This window comes from Podarcis erhardii (assembly GCF_964252035.2).
Source record: "Podarcis erhardii genome assembly, chromosome: 13".
NCBI lineage: Eukaryota > Metazoa > Chordata > Lepidosauria > Squamata > Lacertidae > Podarcis > Podarcis erhardii.
Window position 1 is genome coordinate 46500408 of NC_138502.1, and position 14776 is coordinate 46515183.

General features: G+C 44.7%; 1 protein-coding gene across 1 annotated transcript in view; it reads left to right on the plus strand.

Annotated features, from left to right (window-relative positions):
- The first annotated feature begins 10172 nt into the window (after positions 1-10172).
- Positions 10173-14776, plus strand: part of LOC309328503 (transmembrane protease serine 11C-like) — a 71380-nt gene continuing 66776 nt past the window's right edge. The window contains exon 1 of the mRNA XM_081838504.1: positions 10173-10699. Coding sequence (XP_081694630.1) covers positions 10542-10699 — 158 coding nt within the window. The 5' untranslated portion in view covers positions 10173-10541. The remainder of the gene's footprint in view (positions 10700-14776) is intronic.

Below are 14776 nucleotides of genomic sequence, written 5' to 3' on the forward strand. Positions count from 1 at the left end.
CGGTCCAAACCACTGAGCCTCTTGGAGGTTCGAATCCCCACGATGGGATGAGCTCCCGTTGCTCTGTCCCAGCTTCTGCCAACCTAGCAGTTTGAAAGCATGCCTAGATACCGTATATGCCTGAATATAAACCTCACTCCCCCCCCAAAAAAAAAATCTGACTGCGAAAAGTTAAAGTGTGGCTTAAATTCACGACCTTACAAAAATGGGTTTTTACGATATCGCTGTAGGATTTTCTTCTACATTTGCCATTTGTGGTTGTGAGTGTCTGCAGAATTTTAAGGATGTGGCTTATATTTGGGTATTGTCTTTCTTTCTCCCCCCACCCTTGAATTTTAAAGGTGCAGCTAATTTGCAGGCGCGGTTTATATTTGGGCCAATACCGTAAATAGGTACCGCTCCAGTAGGAAGGTAAACGGTGTTTCTGTGCGCTATTCTGGTTCACCAGAAGCGATTTAGTCCTGCTGGCCACATGACCCGGAAAGCTGTCTGTGGACAAACGCTGGCTCCCTCGGCCTATAGAGCGAGATGAGCGCGCAACCCCATAGTTGCCTTTGACTGGTTCTTTACCTTTATCTACAACCTTTAGAAGGTATCTGAAGGCAGCCCAGTATGGGAAAGGTTTAATGTTTTATTATGTTTTTATATATGTTGGAGGGACGCGGGTGGCACGGTAGGTTAAACCACAGAGCCTACGACTTGCTGATCAGAAGGTTGGCGGTTCGAATCCCCGTGACCGGATGAGCTCCCATTGCTCGGTCCCTGCTCCTGCCAACCTAGCAGTTTGAAAGCATGTCAAAATGCAAGTAGATAAATAGGTACCGCTCTGGTGGGAAGGTAAACGGCGTCTCTGTGTGCTGCTCTGATTCGCCAGAAGTGGCTTAATTATGCTGGCCACATGACCTGGAAGCTGTACGCCGGCTCCCTCGGTCAATAAAGGGAGATGAGCACTGCAACCCCAGAGTCGCCCACAACTGGACTTAATGGTCAGGGGTCCCTTTACATTTTTATGTATGTTGGAAGCCACCCAGGGTGGCTGGGGTAGCCCAGTCAGATGGGCGGGGTACAAATAATAAAATTATTATGATTAAAGAATAGTGGAATAAACATGGAATTAATAATGATAGGCACCTTCCTTTGAATAGGTCAGCCCCAAGAGCAGGCTTCCTCAAACTTGGCCCTCCAGATGTTTTGAGACTACAATTCCCATCATCCCTGACCACTGGTCCTGCTAGCTAGGGATCATGGGAGTTGTAGGCCAAGTTGTAGGCCGAGTTTGAGGAAACCTGCCCAAGTGTCTGGTCTGGAGAATAGCTGACCATCTCTAACCTAGAATATAAGAAGCTGATGCCTTTAAATAGTACATAGAAATTCTTCCCCTACTTGCTAACATTGTTTGCAATATTAGGAAGAAACTTAGAGAGAAATAGAGAAAGGAAGTGTTGTCTAAAGAGAAGTGACTCCTCACTATTTGACTGATGAAAAAAATTAAGAAGAGGTATTTCTTTTTTGCAAAAATATTCTACATTCCTCCCTCTGGAATCACAGAGACTTGCCAAACCGTTTTGATCAACTGATTCCTTTTGCTTTTCTATCCCAATGTAATCCACAGAACCTCCAATCTATTCTCAATGCCACACAACCGATTGTGTTGTGTAGTTTGAAGTCTGTGTGTATCTTGATTGGGTGCTGCCCTTGAAAACCACTCAGAAACATCAGTTGGTGCAAAATTTGGCAATCCAAAATTCTGTCATTGGCTACAGTTCATTTCTAGGTTTGGATCAAGGTGTTTGCTATTATTTTAAAGTGCTTGACAGCTTCCAGGCATGCATCAAGGCCTTTTGTGGTATGGTTGGTAGGAATGTGTGTGAAGCCTTTTCTTTGGCAGCACCCATATGGGGCACTCCCTGTTGCAAGAACATAGCACTTGAATGTTTTTCTCTTCCAGCAAGCTTTTAACTTTGCTACAGTTTGAAGTTATTAAATATCATTATGGACTGGCTTTCAAAGTCCCCACCCCACGTGCTGCTTATAAGCTATTACAGTGGTGCCTCGCAAGACGAATATAATCCGTTCCGCGAGTCTCTTCGTCTAGCGGTCTTTTCGTCTTGCGAAGCATCCCTATTAGCGGCTTAGCGGATTAGCGCTATTAGCGGCTTAGCGGCTATTAGCGGCTTAGCGGCTAAGCGGCTATTAGCGGCTTAGCAGCTTAGAAAAAGGGGGGTAAAAGGGAAAAAACTCGCAAGACTCGCAAGACGTTTTCATCTTGCGAAGCAAGCACATAGGGAAATTCGTCTTGCGAAGCGCCTCGAAAAACGGAAAACCCTTTCGTCTAGCGGGTTTTTCGTCTTGCGAGGCATTTGTCTTGCGGGGCACCACTGTATTGTGCTGCTTGTTTTATTGCTATCAGGATGCAGATTAGTGTTACTGTTATTCTGACTGCTGCTGGATTTTGTAAGCAACTCGGAGCGCCATTAAGGATCACTAATGCAGATCGTGTTTCAGATTTTGGGGAAGAAAACTCCGTCAACTAGGGACATACGCAGCAGAGCTCATTAACCAGTTCTTGACACACACACACACACCCAACTGTATTACCTGGGTTATGAAGGCACCCAAAAGATGTTAAAGCAAAGATTATGGGATAATGCACACAGTGACTTGCGATCTCGATCACACACAGTCTGTAGTCCGCTGGCAGTAGGAATACAATATGGGCATGTCTTTAAGTTAACATCTTACATTAAAAACCTGACAGTACCAAACTATCGAAGGCTTTTCACCAAAACCAGACTAAACAGCTTTCCTTCTGCAGTGTTGGATGGCAGGTTGAGAGGAGTTCCCTGCCAGGACAGACTTTGCTCGTGTGCTCAAGACATCAATTCCATAAAACATATTTTGTTGCACTGTGCAAAATATGAGCAAGCCAGGGCTGAACTGATACTAACCTTGCTGGTACCTTTCCCGGGAAAATCAGAAGCTCACTATGTCAGGTTCCTATTGGAAGACCGGACAAATGCTAGGACATTAGCAGTGGCAAAGTTTTTATCGATGGTTGCAAGAACCAATGATCCCTATATTCTGAACAAAATGCTTGTTTAACCTGGAGGTAGGCTGTATGAATTGTGTATTGCTTTGTAACGATTTGTTGGGTCTCTGGACTGTAATAAAGATTGTTGTTGTTGGATATGTTCCAGGTGAAATTCCATAAAAGCTATGCAGTTTGTGGACATCTGGTTTGTTAGTGTGTTGTTGTTTTTTTTAAAAAATGCCATAATAATTATAGAAAGATTATCAACACACATCAACCACCCTTTCTTGAAAAGCAAGGGGATTTGTGCTGACATGCATACCTCAGGCATCATTAAACAGCAAAAGGAACATGGGAGCGCCACTCAAAATAGTGAAAAGTTAATAGGTACCCTGCAATGGTCCCTTGATGTCATTAGGCTGTATGCTTCCCCACCCTTTCTCTCCATCATTGTCACTGGTGGGAAAATACCGTATTTTTTGCTCTATAAGACGCACCAGACCACAAGGCGCACCTAGTTTTTGGAGGAGGAAAACAAGAAAAAAGATATTCTGAATCTCAGAAGCCAGAACAGCAAGAGGGATCGCTACACAGTGAAAGCAGCAATCCCTCTTGCTGTTCTGGCTTCTGGGATAGCTGCGCAGCCTGTATTCACTCCATAAGACGCACACACATTTCCCCTTACTTTTTAGGAGGGAAAAAGTGAGTCTTATAGAGCAAAAAATACGGTACATGGCACCATGATGTATTAAAAGACACAGAGATAACTACATTCCAATCCATGCACTAGGTCAGCAGGTGTGAATCAGGTCAGGTCACATTAGAATTCACAAAGATCAAGTTCTGTAAGCAGCCCTAGAGGCACATGTGATGGAAGAGGAAGATAAACGAAACCCTTCTTTGCACCCTTCCTCCCATTGACTGCCTCCTAGAGGACACCAGGTTGGGAAAGTCTGTTGTAATAGGTAAGGTGTCAAACTAGGAGTTGATACACCTTCGACAAATCCCCACTCTAGCCGCTCAGTGAGTCTTGGGACAGTCACTGTCAGGATGCTGCGAGCGGCTTCCCGCTGGTTGCCCAGGAAAGTATAAAGACAAGGAAAATTTTCTTACCGTCCTTTTTTATTTCAGTCTTTACAGAGAGAGGCTATAGAACCCAGCCTCAAATTCTGTATCAAATCCCTATAGGCACCTTTGATGGAAGGGAAGATAAACGAAACCCTTCTTTGCATTCTTCCTCCCATTGACTGCCTCCTGAGGTGGACCGATTATGCCCAAGAAATGTCAAGTAGGACAGAACTTTTTTTATGTATGCCACAACAGCAGCAAGAATACTTATTGCAAAATACTGGAAGACACAAGATCTACCCACTCTGGAAGAATGGCAGATGAAGGTGATGGACTATATGGGACTGGCAGAAATGACTGGCAGAATCCGAGACCAGGGAAAAGAGTCGGCGGAAGAAGACTGGAAGAAATTTAAAGACTACTTACAGAAATACTGTAAAATTAATGAATGTTAGAATGATGTTGGACAGAAATTAAGTGGTTTCCAGCTGTAATGCTTAAGAGCTATGGAAAAAAAAAGTTTTAGAAATAAGTAAAAACTAATGGAGAGGATTTGCTGAACTAACAATTTGAATTGGAATACAAGAAAGGGAGGTATGAGGAGGTCTGGAAAATAAGTTAAAAGAAAATAAGTAATGGAAATTCTATGTTTTTGTAATTGTTTTTGTTTTTGTATTTTTGTTATTTTTTCTTTTTCTTTTATCTTGTATTATTTTTTGAAAACTTCAATAAATATTCTATTTAAAAAAAAAAGAAATGTCAAGTAGGATGCAATCGCATCCGCTTTATATGCTCTGGTTTGGACAGGAGGGCTTTCTGGAGTCTTAAAAAAGAAACCATTCAGCTCACTCGTCTATTTCCAGGGCTCAACACAGTGGCCAGCTTTTCTCCACCAAACTCCACTCATACACACATGTAGCCAGGCCTGGTCCAACCAGGAGGTGGGGTGAAGCATCCGCCAGAGGCAGAAGAAGCCCCCAGGACAGTGCCTCCAGGGGTGCCTTGCCCGCTCTGCCACCAGCATTGATTCCAAATTCTTGTGAAATCTTGCTAGATCTTGTCCACATCTCATGATGTCAGGCTGCTGGAAAGTAATAAAGTAATAAAGGAATGTAATAAAGTAATAAAGACAAGGGAAAGTATCTTACCGTCCTTTTTTATTTCAGTCTTCACAGAGAGAGGCTATAGAACCCAGCCTCTTGGATAATGGCGCTGTCCCAAGTGAATCTCCACACACACACACTGCCTCTCCCACATTCCTCATTCATCACTTCTACGGGTGCTGCTATATGCCCTCTGTCTTTGAGCTCTTTGCTCTCCTACTTTTAAGGATTGCCAGGTTCTGGGAGATGAGGGGTCTGGAATGCTTTCTAAAGACACCGTGTCAGCCGACTGCTCTTCCAGTCCTGCCTCGCTCTCTCCCATGATTTCCCAACTTTGCCCCTCATCTGCCTCTGAGCTGCTACCTCCCTCAAACCCCTGTTGTAAATCTATACAGTGGTACCTCGGGTTAAGAACTTAATTCGTTCTGGAGGTCTGTTCTTAACCTGAGATACCACTTAATAATAATAATAATAATGATTCAGTGTATCTGAAGAAGTGTGCATGCACACGAAAGCTCATACCAAGAACTGACTTAGTTGGTCTTTAAGGTGCTACTGGAAGGAATTTGTTTTGTTTTGACTATGGCTGACCAACACGGCTACCTATCTGTAATAATAATGATAATAATAATAATAATAATAATAATTTATTTATACCCCGCCCATCTGGCTGGGTTTTCCCAAAACACTAAAATACAATAACCTATTAAACATTAAAAGCTTCCCTAAACAGGGCTGCCTTCAGATGTCTTCTAAAAGTCTGGTAGTTATTTTTCTCTTTGACATCTGGTGGGAGGGCGTTCCACAGGGCGAGTGCCACTACCGAGAAGGCCCTCTGCCTGGTTCCCTGTAACCTGGCTTCTCGCAGCGAGGGAACCACCAGAAGGTCCTCGGCGCTGGACCTCAGTGTCCAGGCAGAACAAAGGAGGTGGAGACGCTCCTTCAGGTAAACAGGATCGAGGCCGTTTAGGGCTTTAAAGGTCAGCACCAACACTTTGAATTGTGCTCGGAAACGTACTGGGAGCCAGGGTAGGTCTTTCAAGACCGGAGTTTAGCTAATGGGGCCTCCCGCTGCCGCCACGCCGCCACCACGTGATTTCTGTTCTCGTCCTGAAGCAAAGTTCTTAACCCGAGGTACTATTTCTGGGTTAGCGGAGTTTGTAACCTGAAGCGTCTGTAACCTGAGGTACCACTGTACTGTCTTCCTCCTCCTCCTCCCTGGAGGGGTCAGGATACGGAGGTGGTCTCCACCATTTCTCCTCTGCCCAGCCCCTGACACATGAAGCACAACAGTTCTTGTGGGAATTAAAGCAACTCCATTGGCTTCTAGTCAACTTCAGAGCACACTTCCAAGTCAATATGTACACTGTGCCAATGCAGATTTGGGGATTGTTTTTAAAGGTTGTCTTGTTTTATTCTTGCTTTGTTTCTTCCTATGCTAAATGCCTTCCTGCTGTTCTGGAAAGGAGGAAAGAAAATGGCTAACATTTCCCACATGCATGCCACTTTATCTCTGTGAATCATTAATTATCAACCCCTTTCCTCTGGGGAGCATTTAAATTGGAGGGTGTGTGTGAGAGAGACCTCTCCCCACCCAAAGCCTTGCCTCTCCACTCTTTGTCTTCGCCAAAGAGCTTCTGCTGCACATTACCAAATGAGCAATTCACTGATAAGTGTACTGGCTCAATGGGAAAACTTTAGCAATTCATATAAAATCACTCCAGTGATGGATTTATACCATTCCAATGTTGTTCTATTCAGAAGGGAAATGGCTACCAGAGGAGAAGCTTGGGATATGGCTAGGTAAAGGTAATCATTAGGTCCAGTCGTGGCCGACTCTGGGGTTGCGGCGCTCATCTCACTTTATTGGCCGAGGGAGCCGGCGTACAGCTTCTGGGTCATGTGGCCGGCATCACTAAGCCGCTTCTGGCGAACCAGAGCAGTGCACGGGAATGCTGTTTACCTTCTGCCGGAGCGGTACCTATTTATCTACAAAAGAGGCTTGAGCCAAGGAGTCAGCCTCTTTTCTTTTGGCCTTAGGCCATCCATTGCCCTCCCTGGCCAAGGGCGGGTCAAAGGCCAGCTCAAGCAGGTGGGTGGCACCCGCCCAGGTGAGCCCCACTGGTGCTGCAAACCCTGCCCACCTGTGGGGAAGGGAGGGCGGATATTATCTACTTGCACTTTGATGTGCTTTTGAACTGCTAGGTTGGCAGGAGCAGGGACCAGGCAACGGGAGCTCACCCCATCGCAGGGATTCGAACCACCGACCTTCTGATCAGCAAGTCCTAGGTTCTGTGGTTTAACCCACAGCGCCACCCGCATCCTGGGATATGGCTAGGGGCAGCAATAATCCCTGAAGCATGAGACCACGTACTCAGCAGCCCCACTACCTGGGTGATCACTGCTGGCATCCTGACACCTGAAAACAGGAAAATGTAAATACTTAACTTTGTTTCACCTGAGGGGTGAGACGCGGAGGTCACGTGAGGGAAAAGGCAATCCTGGTGCTCAGGTATCTGTCAGAAGACCCCTCCCAGTTTATGACATAGTTATGACCAATATATGATGCTTTACTAAGGGTGTTATAAAAAGAAGAGCCATCCCTTTGTTTGGGGCTTCTTTCTGCTTCTTCCATGTGGTAGTTTGAAGTCTTGTTGCAAAATAAATATCAGGCCTACTGGCTGCTGTTTCGCTCCTATACACTTGGCTGGCGTCTTCGTTTGACAATGCAAGTGAGCTGGGGAATTTTCGTTTAACAAGTGACAGGGATTGAGCACAGTGTTCCTAGGCTATCTTCTATCAAGGAACTACCTAGACTATCTGTCTTTAGTAGGTTGCTGCATTGGGCACCTCCAGAGACATCCTGGCAACACACCCTCCCTTTTCTACCACAGTCCTAGAATGAAGTGCATATTCCCTAAGCAGCAGGGGTTACCAAAATGGAGACAGAGATGCTTACTTCCTGCTAACAAAAGTTTTCTTCCTGCAGATTGCTAGCTTCTGGATAATTCATATTTTGGGAACTCTTTCCATACCAAGCAGAAACCGCTTAATGGATGGAATGTGTCCATGTTGTTGTGAAGGCAGAATTGTGAAACCAAACAAGCTTCAATGTCAAGATAGAGGATTGCCCGATAACAAATGTTGGAAATGTAAAGAGATTGAAGGAACATTCTTTCACCTTTGGTGGACATGCCCAAGGATCAAGGCTTTCTGGGAAATGATCTATAATGAAATGAAAAAGGTATTTAAATATACCTTCCTGAAGAAACCAGAGGCCTTTCTCCTGGGCATCGTCGGCCAATTGGTGCCAAAGAAGGACAGAACTTTTTTTATGTATGCCACAACAGCAGCAAGAATACTTATTGCAAAATACTGGAAGACACAAGATCTACCCACTCTGGAAGAATGGCAGATGAAGGTGATGGACTATATGGGACTGGCAGAGATGACTGGCAGAATCCGAGACCAGGGAAAAGAGTCGGCAGAAGAAGACTGGAAGAAATTTAAAGACTATTTACAGAAATATTGTAAAATTAATGACTGTTAGAATGATGTTGGACAGAAATTAAGTGGTTTCCAGCTGTAATGCATAAGAGAATTTGAAAAAAAAGGTTTAGAAATAAGTAAAAACTAATGGTGAGGATTTGCTGAACTCACAATCTTAATTGGAATACAAAAAAGGGAGGTATGAGGAGGTCTGGAAAATAAGTTAAAAGAAAATAAGTAATGGAAATTCTATGTGTTTTAAATTGTTTTTATTTTTGTATTTTTGTTATTTTTTCTTTTTATTTTACATTGTATTATTTTTGAAAACTTTAATAAATATTCTATTAAAAAAAAGATAGAGGAGAAAATTAGGGGTTTGTGGGATAGTCCCTAAGCTATCAATGGGGACTTTCTGTCTCCCTCTAGATCTGACGTGAGGATTAAGCAGTCTCTTGGAGGGTTGCATCCTCCTCTGTGCTCAGACTGTATCTATGCTCAACCTGTAAACAACTCAAATATTACAAAACAGTATACACCTTCAGTGACCTCCTCCCAAGGGAAACTAAACTTGGGTAAGCTGTGTAGCTCTGGAACTTCTCGCAGCTCAGAGAAGAGGGGTGAACGTAAAAATATCTCTCGATGTCAATGTGATGTTATGGGCTGGGTGTGAACCAGGAAATCCTGGGTTCGAATCACCACGCTACCATGAAGTTCACCTGGTTGTTATGAAAATAAAATGGGGTAACAGCGCCTCACCCACACGGCTCAGAAAGTTCCTTGAAGGAGAGGCAGGGGACAAAAGTAGTAAATGAGATGTAGGGAAATTGAGTTACCAGAAGAAAACACCCAAGTCTAGAATTTGTTCTCATGTGTCACCTTAGATAGTTACTAATCTATCCCTTTTCTTGCTCAGATGACTTATCTTTATATTAAAGTCATTTAAATAAAAAAATAAAAAAGCAAATGGAATAAAGCTGATAAAGACACTTTTCCTGCTAAATCTCTTCAACGTCCAGTTAAGCATATTGCAGCTGATTAAATACCGTACTTCTCTCCTCGTGTTCCTCTTTCTGTCCTCTCCCATTTGCTCTGGGCTCTTTATGTAGGCAAATACACACATCCAGATAGCTTCAAAAAAGGACTCCCAGTGTTGGCTCAGTAACCTTTGCTGCCTGAAATGGAGGGCAAGATGGCGCCCTCATTCAATGAATAGAAGATGATTGGATCTGCAGGTGAATCTTATTTCCAACACTGAAAATGGGGCAGTAGCTTCTGCCGCACCTGAGGGCAGAAGCTATCTTAGAGGGGAGGCCACGTGGTTCAAAGTTCTGGGCTTCAGCACCTCCCACCTAAAAGGGGCTAAAATGAATGGGAAGGTGGCCCTGTGGAATAAGCACCTCCCATAGGAGGCTCCCAGTCTGGAGAGCCTAACACATAATTAGGAGATCAGATACATAGAGCTGCAATAGGAACGACATAAGACTATCTGTGGAGGAGTGAGCAGCTGAAGACAACTGGACTGTATTCACATTGCTTGCTTATTTTATCCAGCATCCCTGAAAGAAGGAAAAGGAAGGAGCAATGGTGACGGAAAATCTCCTCAGAGAGCGATAGCTTATAAAACGCAGAGCTGGTGGCACATTTCTACCTTGGGAAATCTGGAAGCTGTGGCTGGTGTGGCTGCCTTGACTGATCTCCTGTATAGCTACATGAGATTTTCCATGGTGCTTCTCCGAAGGACAGAGTCTAATCCTTCATGCTGACATCTCCCTGGAGTTTTGATTTACTCTTTGGCTCACCCACAACTTGCATTTCCACACACGGCTGGGTGTTGCACCACAGAAATCCCCATGAAGGACCTTCCATTCACAATCTACCCTGCCTGTCACACCAGTCGGTGCAAGAGCTCCATATTTCAGAAACGTTCGCGGAGCGTGGATGGTTTATTCCAAACTGGGTCTGGAACCCACATTGGCTATGAGGACTACAATCTCTGGGGCCTGCAGGGGTAAGTAACCTGAGCTCTGTCTGATTTGTTAATTGCTATGAGGAATGCTGTTTACATGAACTTTGGGCTTGCAAATTCAGAGTGGATCCTATGTGGAGAGGGGCTCCTGATCATCTGCTTTCTTCTGATCCCAACTTTTAAATTTCTGGCATAAAAAGGGGGTTTTCTACCTCCACCAGCATTTGGCCAAGAAACAATTGAGATGGGGTTGTTGCTTTTAACCAAATAATTGCCCCAGTGTGATGGAAGAATCTGCAACTACATGCCAGATTTCTGCTTATTTTCTAAACAGGACAGGGTCCCCTGTTGGGGTTAGAATTTAAGAAGTAGAATACTCTGTACCCATATTCTCTCATTATAATCCAAACATCTCTTAGGGCTTTCCTCTGCTTCTTGCCCTGGAGCTTTCCTCGCAAAAACCCACTCTTTACAGCTGAATTGGAGCAAATGGTGATCCACCGAAAACTCAAATTGCTGTTTGTAGTGCTTCAACTTTAAAGAACAGGTTTTCATGCGGAAGGCTCCGGGGCAAAAAAAGAATGTCATTTGGACACGGAGCTTTAAAGCGCTTACCCGTGCCTGGAAAGCGTGGGGTGAAAGGTAAGAGTGGATAAGACCTTATTTGAGCTATTCTTTGGTAATGCGAATTTAACAGAAGACATTGTTTGCAAGAGCGGAGATAAGAAAGAATAGATGTATCTTCATCAGAGTAAGAAGTCGGAGATAAGACTTATTGGAGTAGGAGAACAACTCTCACCAGGTGAAAGAGAGGGGAATAGCAAGGTCTGATTTCATCAGGTCTGTTTCAGAGTCAGTACTTTAAAGATCAATCCCCACGGAGCTAAGGTGGTAACTCGACATTGTTTTAGATGCACTGTGAGCACTTTTAAGTGGAAAAAGTGACAGAGAGCTTAGTTTTCAGGGTGACTCTGAGTTCATGCGTTTATTTATCCACTGGTTGTATGGAAATTTTAAACTCTGCTGTATGCCCTCCGACATAGGAAGTCCCTGGATTAGAGAATTAAAACTTACCTAATGTGGTTTGGTGTGTGTGCACACACAAACACATACAAACTTTTAAAGGCACCGAGTCTGGGACAGGGTGGGGGAAGAGAAGGGAGCAACCCAGAGTGACCCAGTTAGTCGTGGCTCAATCCTCCTTCCTAGGGGACTCTGAGAACTGTAGCTCTCTCAGGGCGAATGGAGGTCTTCTAACAACCCTCAGCACTGCTAACAAACGACAGCTCTTGGAATTCTTTGGGGAAAAGCCATGCAGTGCCAGATTTACGTATAAGCTAAACAAGCTATAGCTTAGGGCCCCACTCTCTTGGGCCTCCCCCCCCCCCAAAATATACTTCTTCTTAATTGTATTTCACCATTAATATACTTCTTCTTCACAAAATTAAAAGACGCCTGCTTCTTGGGAGGAAAGCAATGACAAACCTAGACAGCATCTTAAAAAGCAGAGACATCACCTTGCCAACAAAGGTCTGTATAGTTCAAGCTATGGTTTTCCCAGTAGTGATGTATGGAAGTGAGAGCTGGACCATAAAGAAGGCTGATCGCCAAAGAATTGATGCTTTTGAATTATGGTGCTGGAGGAGACTCTTGAGAGTCCCATGGACTGCAAGAAGATCAAACGCATCCATTCTGAAGGAAATCAGCCCTGAGTGCTCACTGGAAGGACAGATCCTGAAGCTGAGGCTCCAGTACTCTGGTCACCTCATGAGAAGAGAAGACTCCCTGGAAAAGACCCTGATGTTGGGAAAGATGGAGGGCACAAGGAGAAGGGGACGACAGAGGACGAGATGGTTGGGCGGTGTTCTCGAAGCTACCAGCATGGGTTTGACCAAACTGCGGGAGGCAGTGGAAGACAGGAGTGCCTGGCGTGCTCTGGTCCATGGGGTCACGAAGAGTCGGACATGACTAAATGACTAAACAACAACAAATAATGGACACTATAGCCTCACTTCTCCTCTGAAACCAGAATCTTCTTTTCGAAAAGTTCAAGCACATAGATACACATGCTTAACATTTCTTCCCAACTCTTTCAACTTTAAGCAAGCATCCTGGAACTGCATGAAGCAAGCCAAAGGACAGGCTGGGGGCCCAGCTCTCTGTCTCATCCTCCGGCTTGCTACTTTTCCTGCTGTACAACCTTGAGCTGCAGCTGCAATTTACAGTCCTATTTTTTTCCACCCACCCACTAAATGGAAAATTGGCACAAGTTGTGCTGCTTTACCAATTACACCCAGACAGTAGGCGAATGCCACCGTTTTCATTGCCAGGCTGCAATGGTGCCCTTTGGATGTTTCCCCACAGAATTGCTCTCTTCCAAATTAAAACCCTCTTCTCTCTCTCCCCCCCCCCCAGTAAGTTTGGCTTCTGTTCCCAGAAAACAAATCTTTCAGGCCATTCCTCTCGTTTAAGGCTCCTTCCTGCGAGGTGGTCGACTTTTAACCTCATCTGGGGATTGGTGCCTTTAAGGGGGAAGTGACAGGAGTTCAGCAGCCGAAGGCTCTCTCTCCAGCCTGAGCATGCAGTGATAAGGAAAGACTTTAATCGGCTGTCTGTCCTCCTGTCCTGAAGCTGTTAAAGGCACTGAAAATGATTTCAAGCAGAAGGCTGGCAGGTGGTGCAAGTTGCAGAGATTGCTCTTGAGCAAGACATTGTAGGAGTGTGGCACACTTTTTGTTGTCTCCAAGTATGTAAGCAAACGGGAGTTGCCAAGTCCTGAAACCAAACATTCTGGTTCCTGGGTGGGCTTTGCACACAAAATGTGTCATTCGGGGTGGGGTGGGGGGAGCAGCTCTGGTGAATCTCAGGAGTTTGGGTTTTTTTGATGTCTAGAATTACCCGGCATTTTCAGGTCTTCTGGGAGGGTGGCGAAGCAGAGTCCAGCACAAGAGGAGCATTGCACCGTCATGTGCCAAATCCTCCTTATCCATCCGCACTGTGCATTTAAAGCAGTATCATGCCACTTTAAACAGTCATGGCTTCAGGGCTGGATTTAGGTTTGATGAGGCCCTAAGCTCCTGAAGGTAATGGGGCCCTTTATATGTCCAGCTGTCCTTTGTCAACAACAAATTGTCACTGTTTTTTGTGTTGAATATATGCTATGTGGCAATTTATGGACCTAATAGGTATGCTGGAAAAACACCTGGGAAGGCTGCCAACTTCTCAAGTCTTCGGAGCGTCTCTCTGGTGGCCCTCTCTGGCTATATATCTTCTTCGGTCCAGAGAGACCGGTAATAAGCGATCCTTCTCTCCTGAAAAGAGCACACCAGTTCTCTGGCATATCATAGCAGAAGAAAGACTCAATTGTAGTTCTAAACTACTTTATTTACAGTCTTATATACAGAGACTCCATCAGTACGTCTGTGCTCTCTGAACACCAGTACAAAACTGTGACACACACAGAAGTGAAACTAACTTCCAATAGTACTCAGGAAGGAAGAGATAATACAGTGGTACCTCGGGATGCGAACAGGATCCTTTCCAGAGCCCCGTTCGCATCCCGAACAGAACGTAAGACACGACAGCAAGTCTGCGCGTGGGCGGGTCGCGTTTTGCCGCTTCTGCGCATGCGCGTAACGTCATTTTGAGCGTCTGCGCATGCGCGAGCAGCGAAACCCGGAAGTAACGCACTCCGTTACTTCCGGGTCGCCGTGGAGTGCAACCCAAAAGTGCTCAACCTGAAGCGTATTTATCCCAAGGTATGACTGTACAGACTTCCTTTCTCATGCTCTCTCAGACACTCATATGATGTATACAATCATAGTACCACTCGCTGGAGCAGCTCAGATAGATAAAAATTCTAACATCTAAAGCCATTTGCACATAACAAAATAACCAGTCCATGCAGAATGTAGGCACCCTATATATAGAAATGAGCAAACCAGTGATATTTTAGGGAGCAGGCTAGCAGGTGGGGCCCATCACTTGCATATCATAGGAGCCTATACAACACAAAACACTGGTGCTGTATGTAGGTTTTATTTTATTTGTTTTTTATCTTATATTTTGGAAATGTACATCTGGGTTTTTTCCCCTTTAATTTTTTTGGGGGGCCCCCAA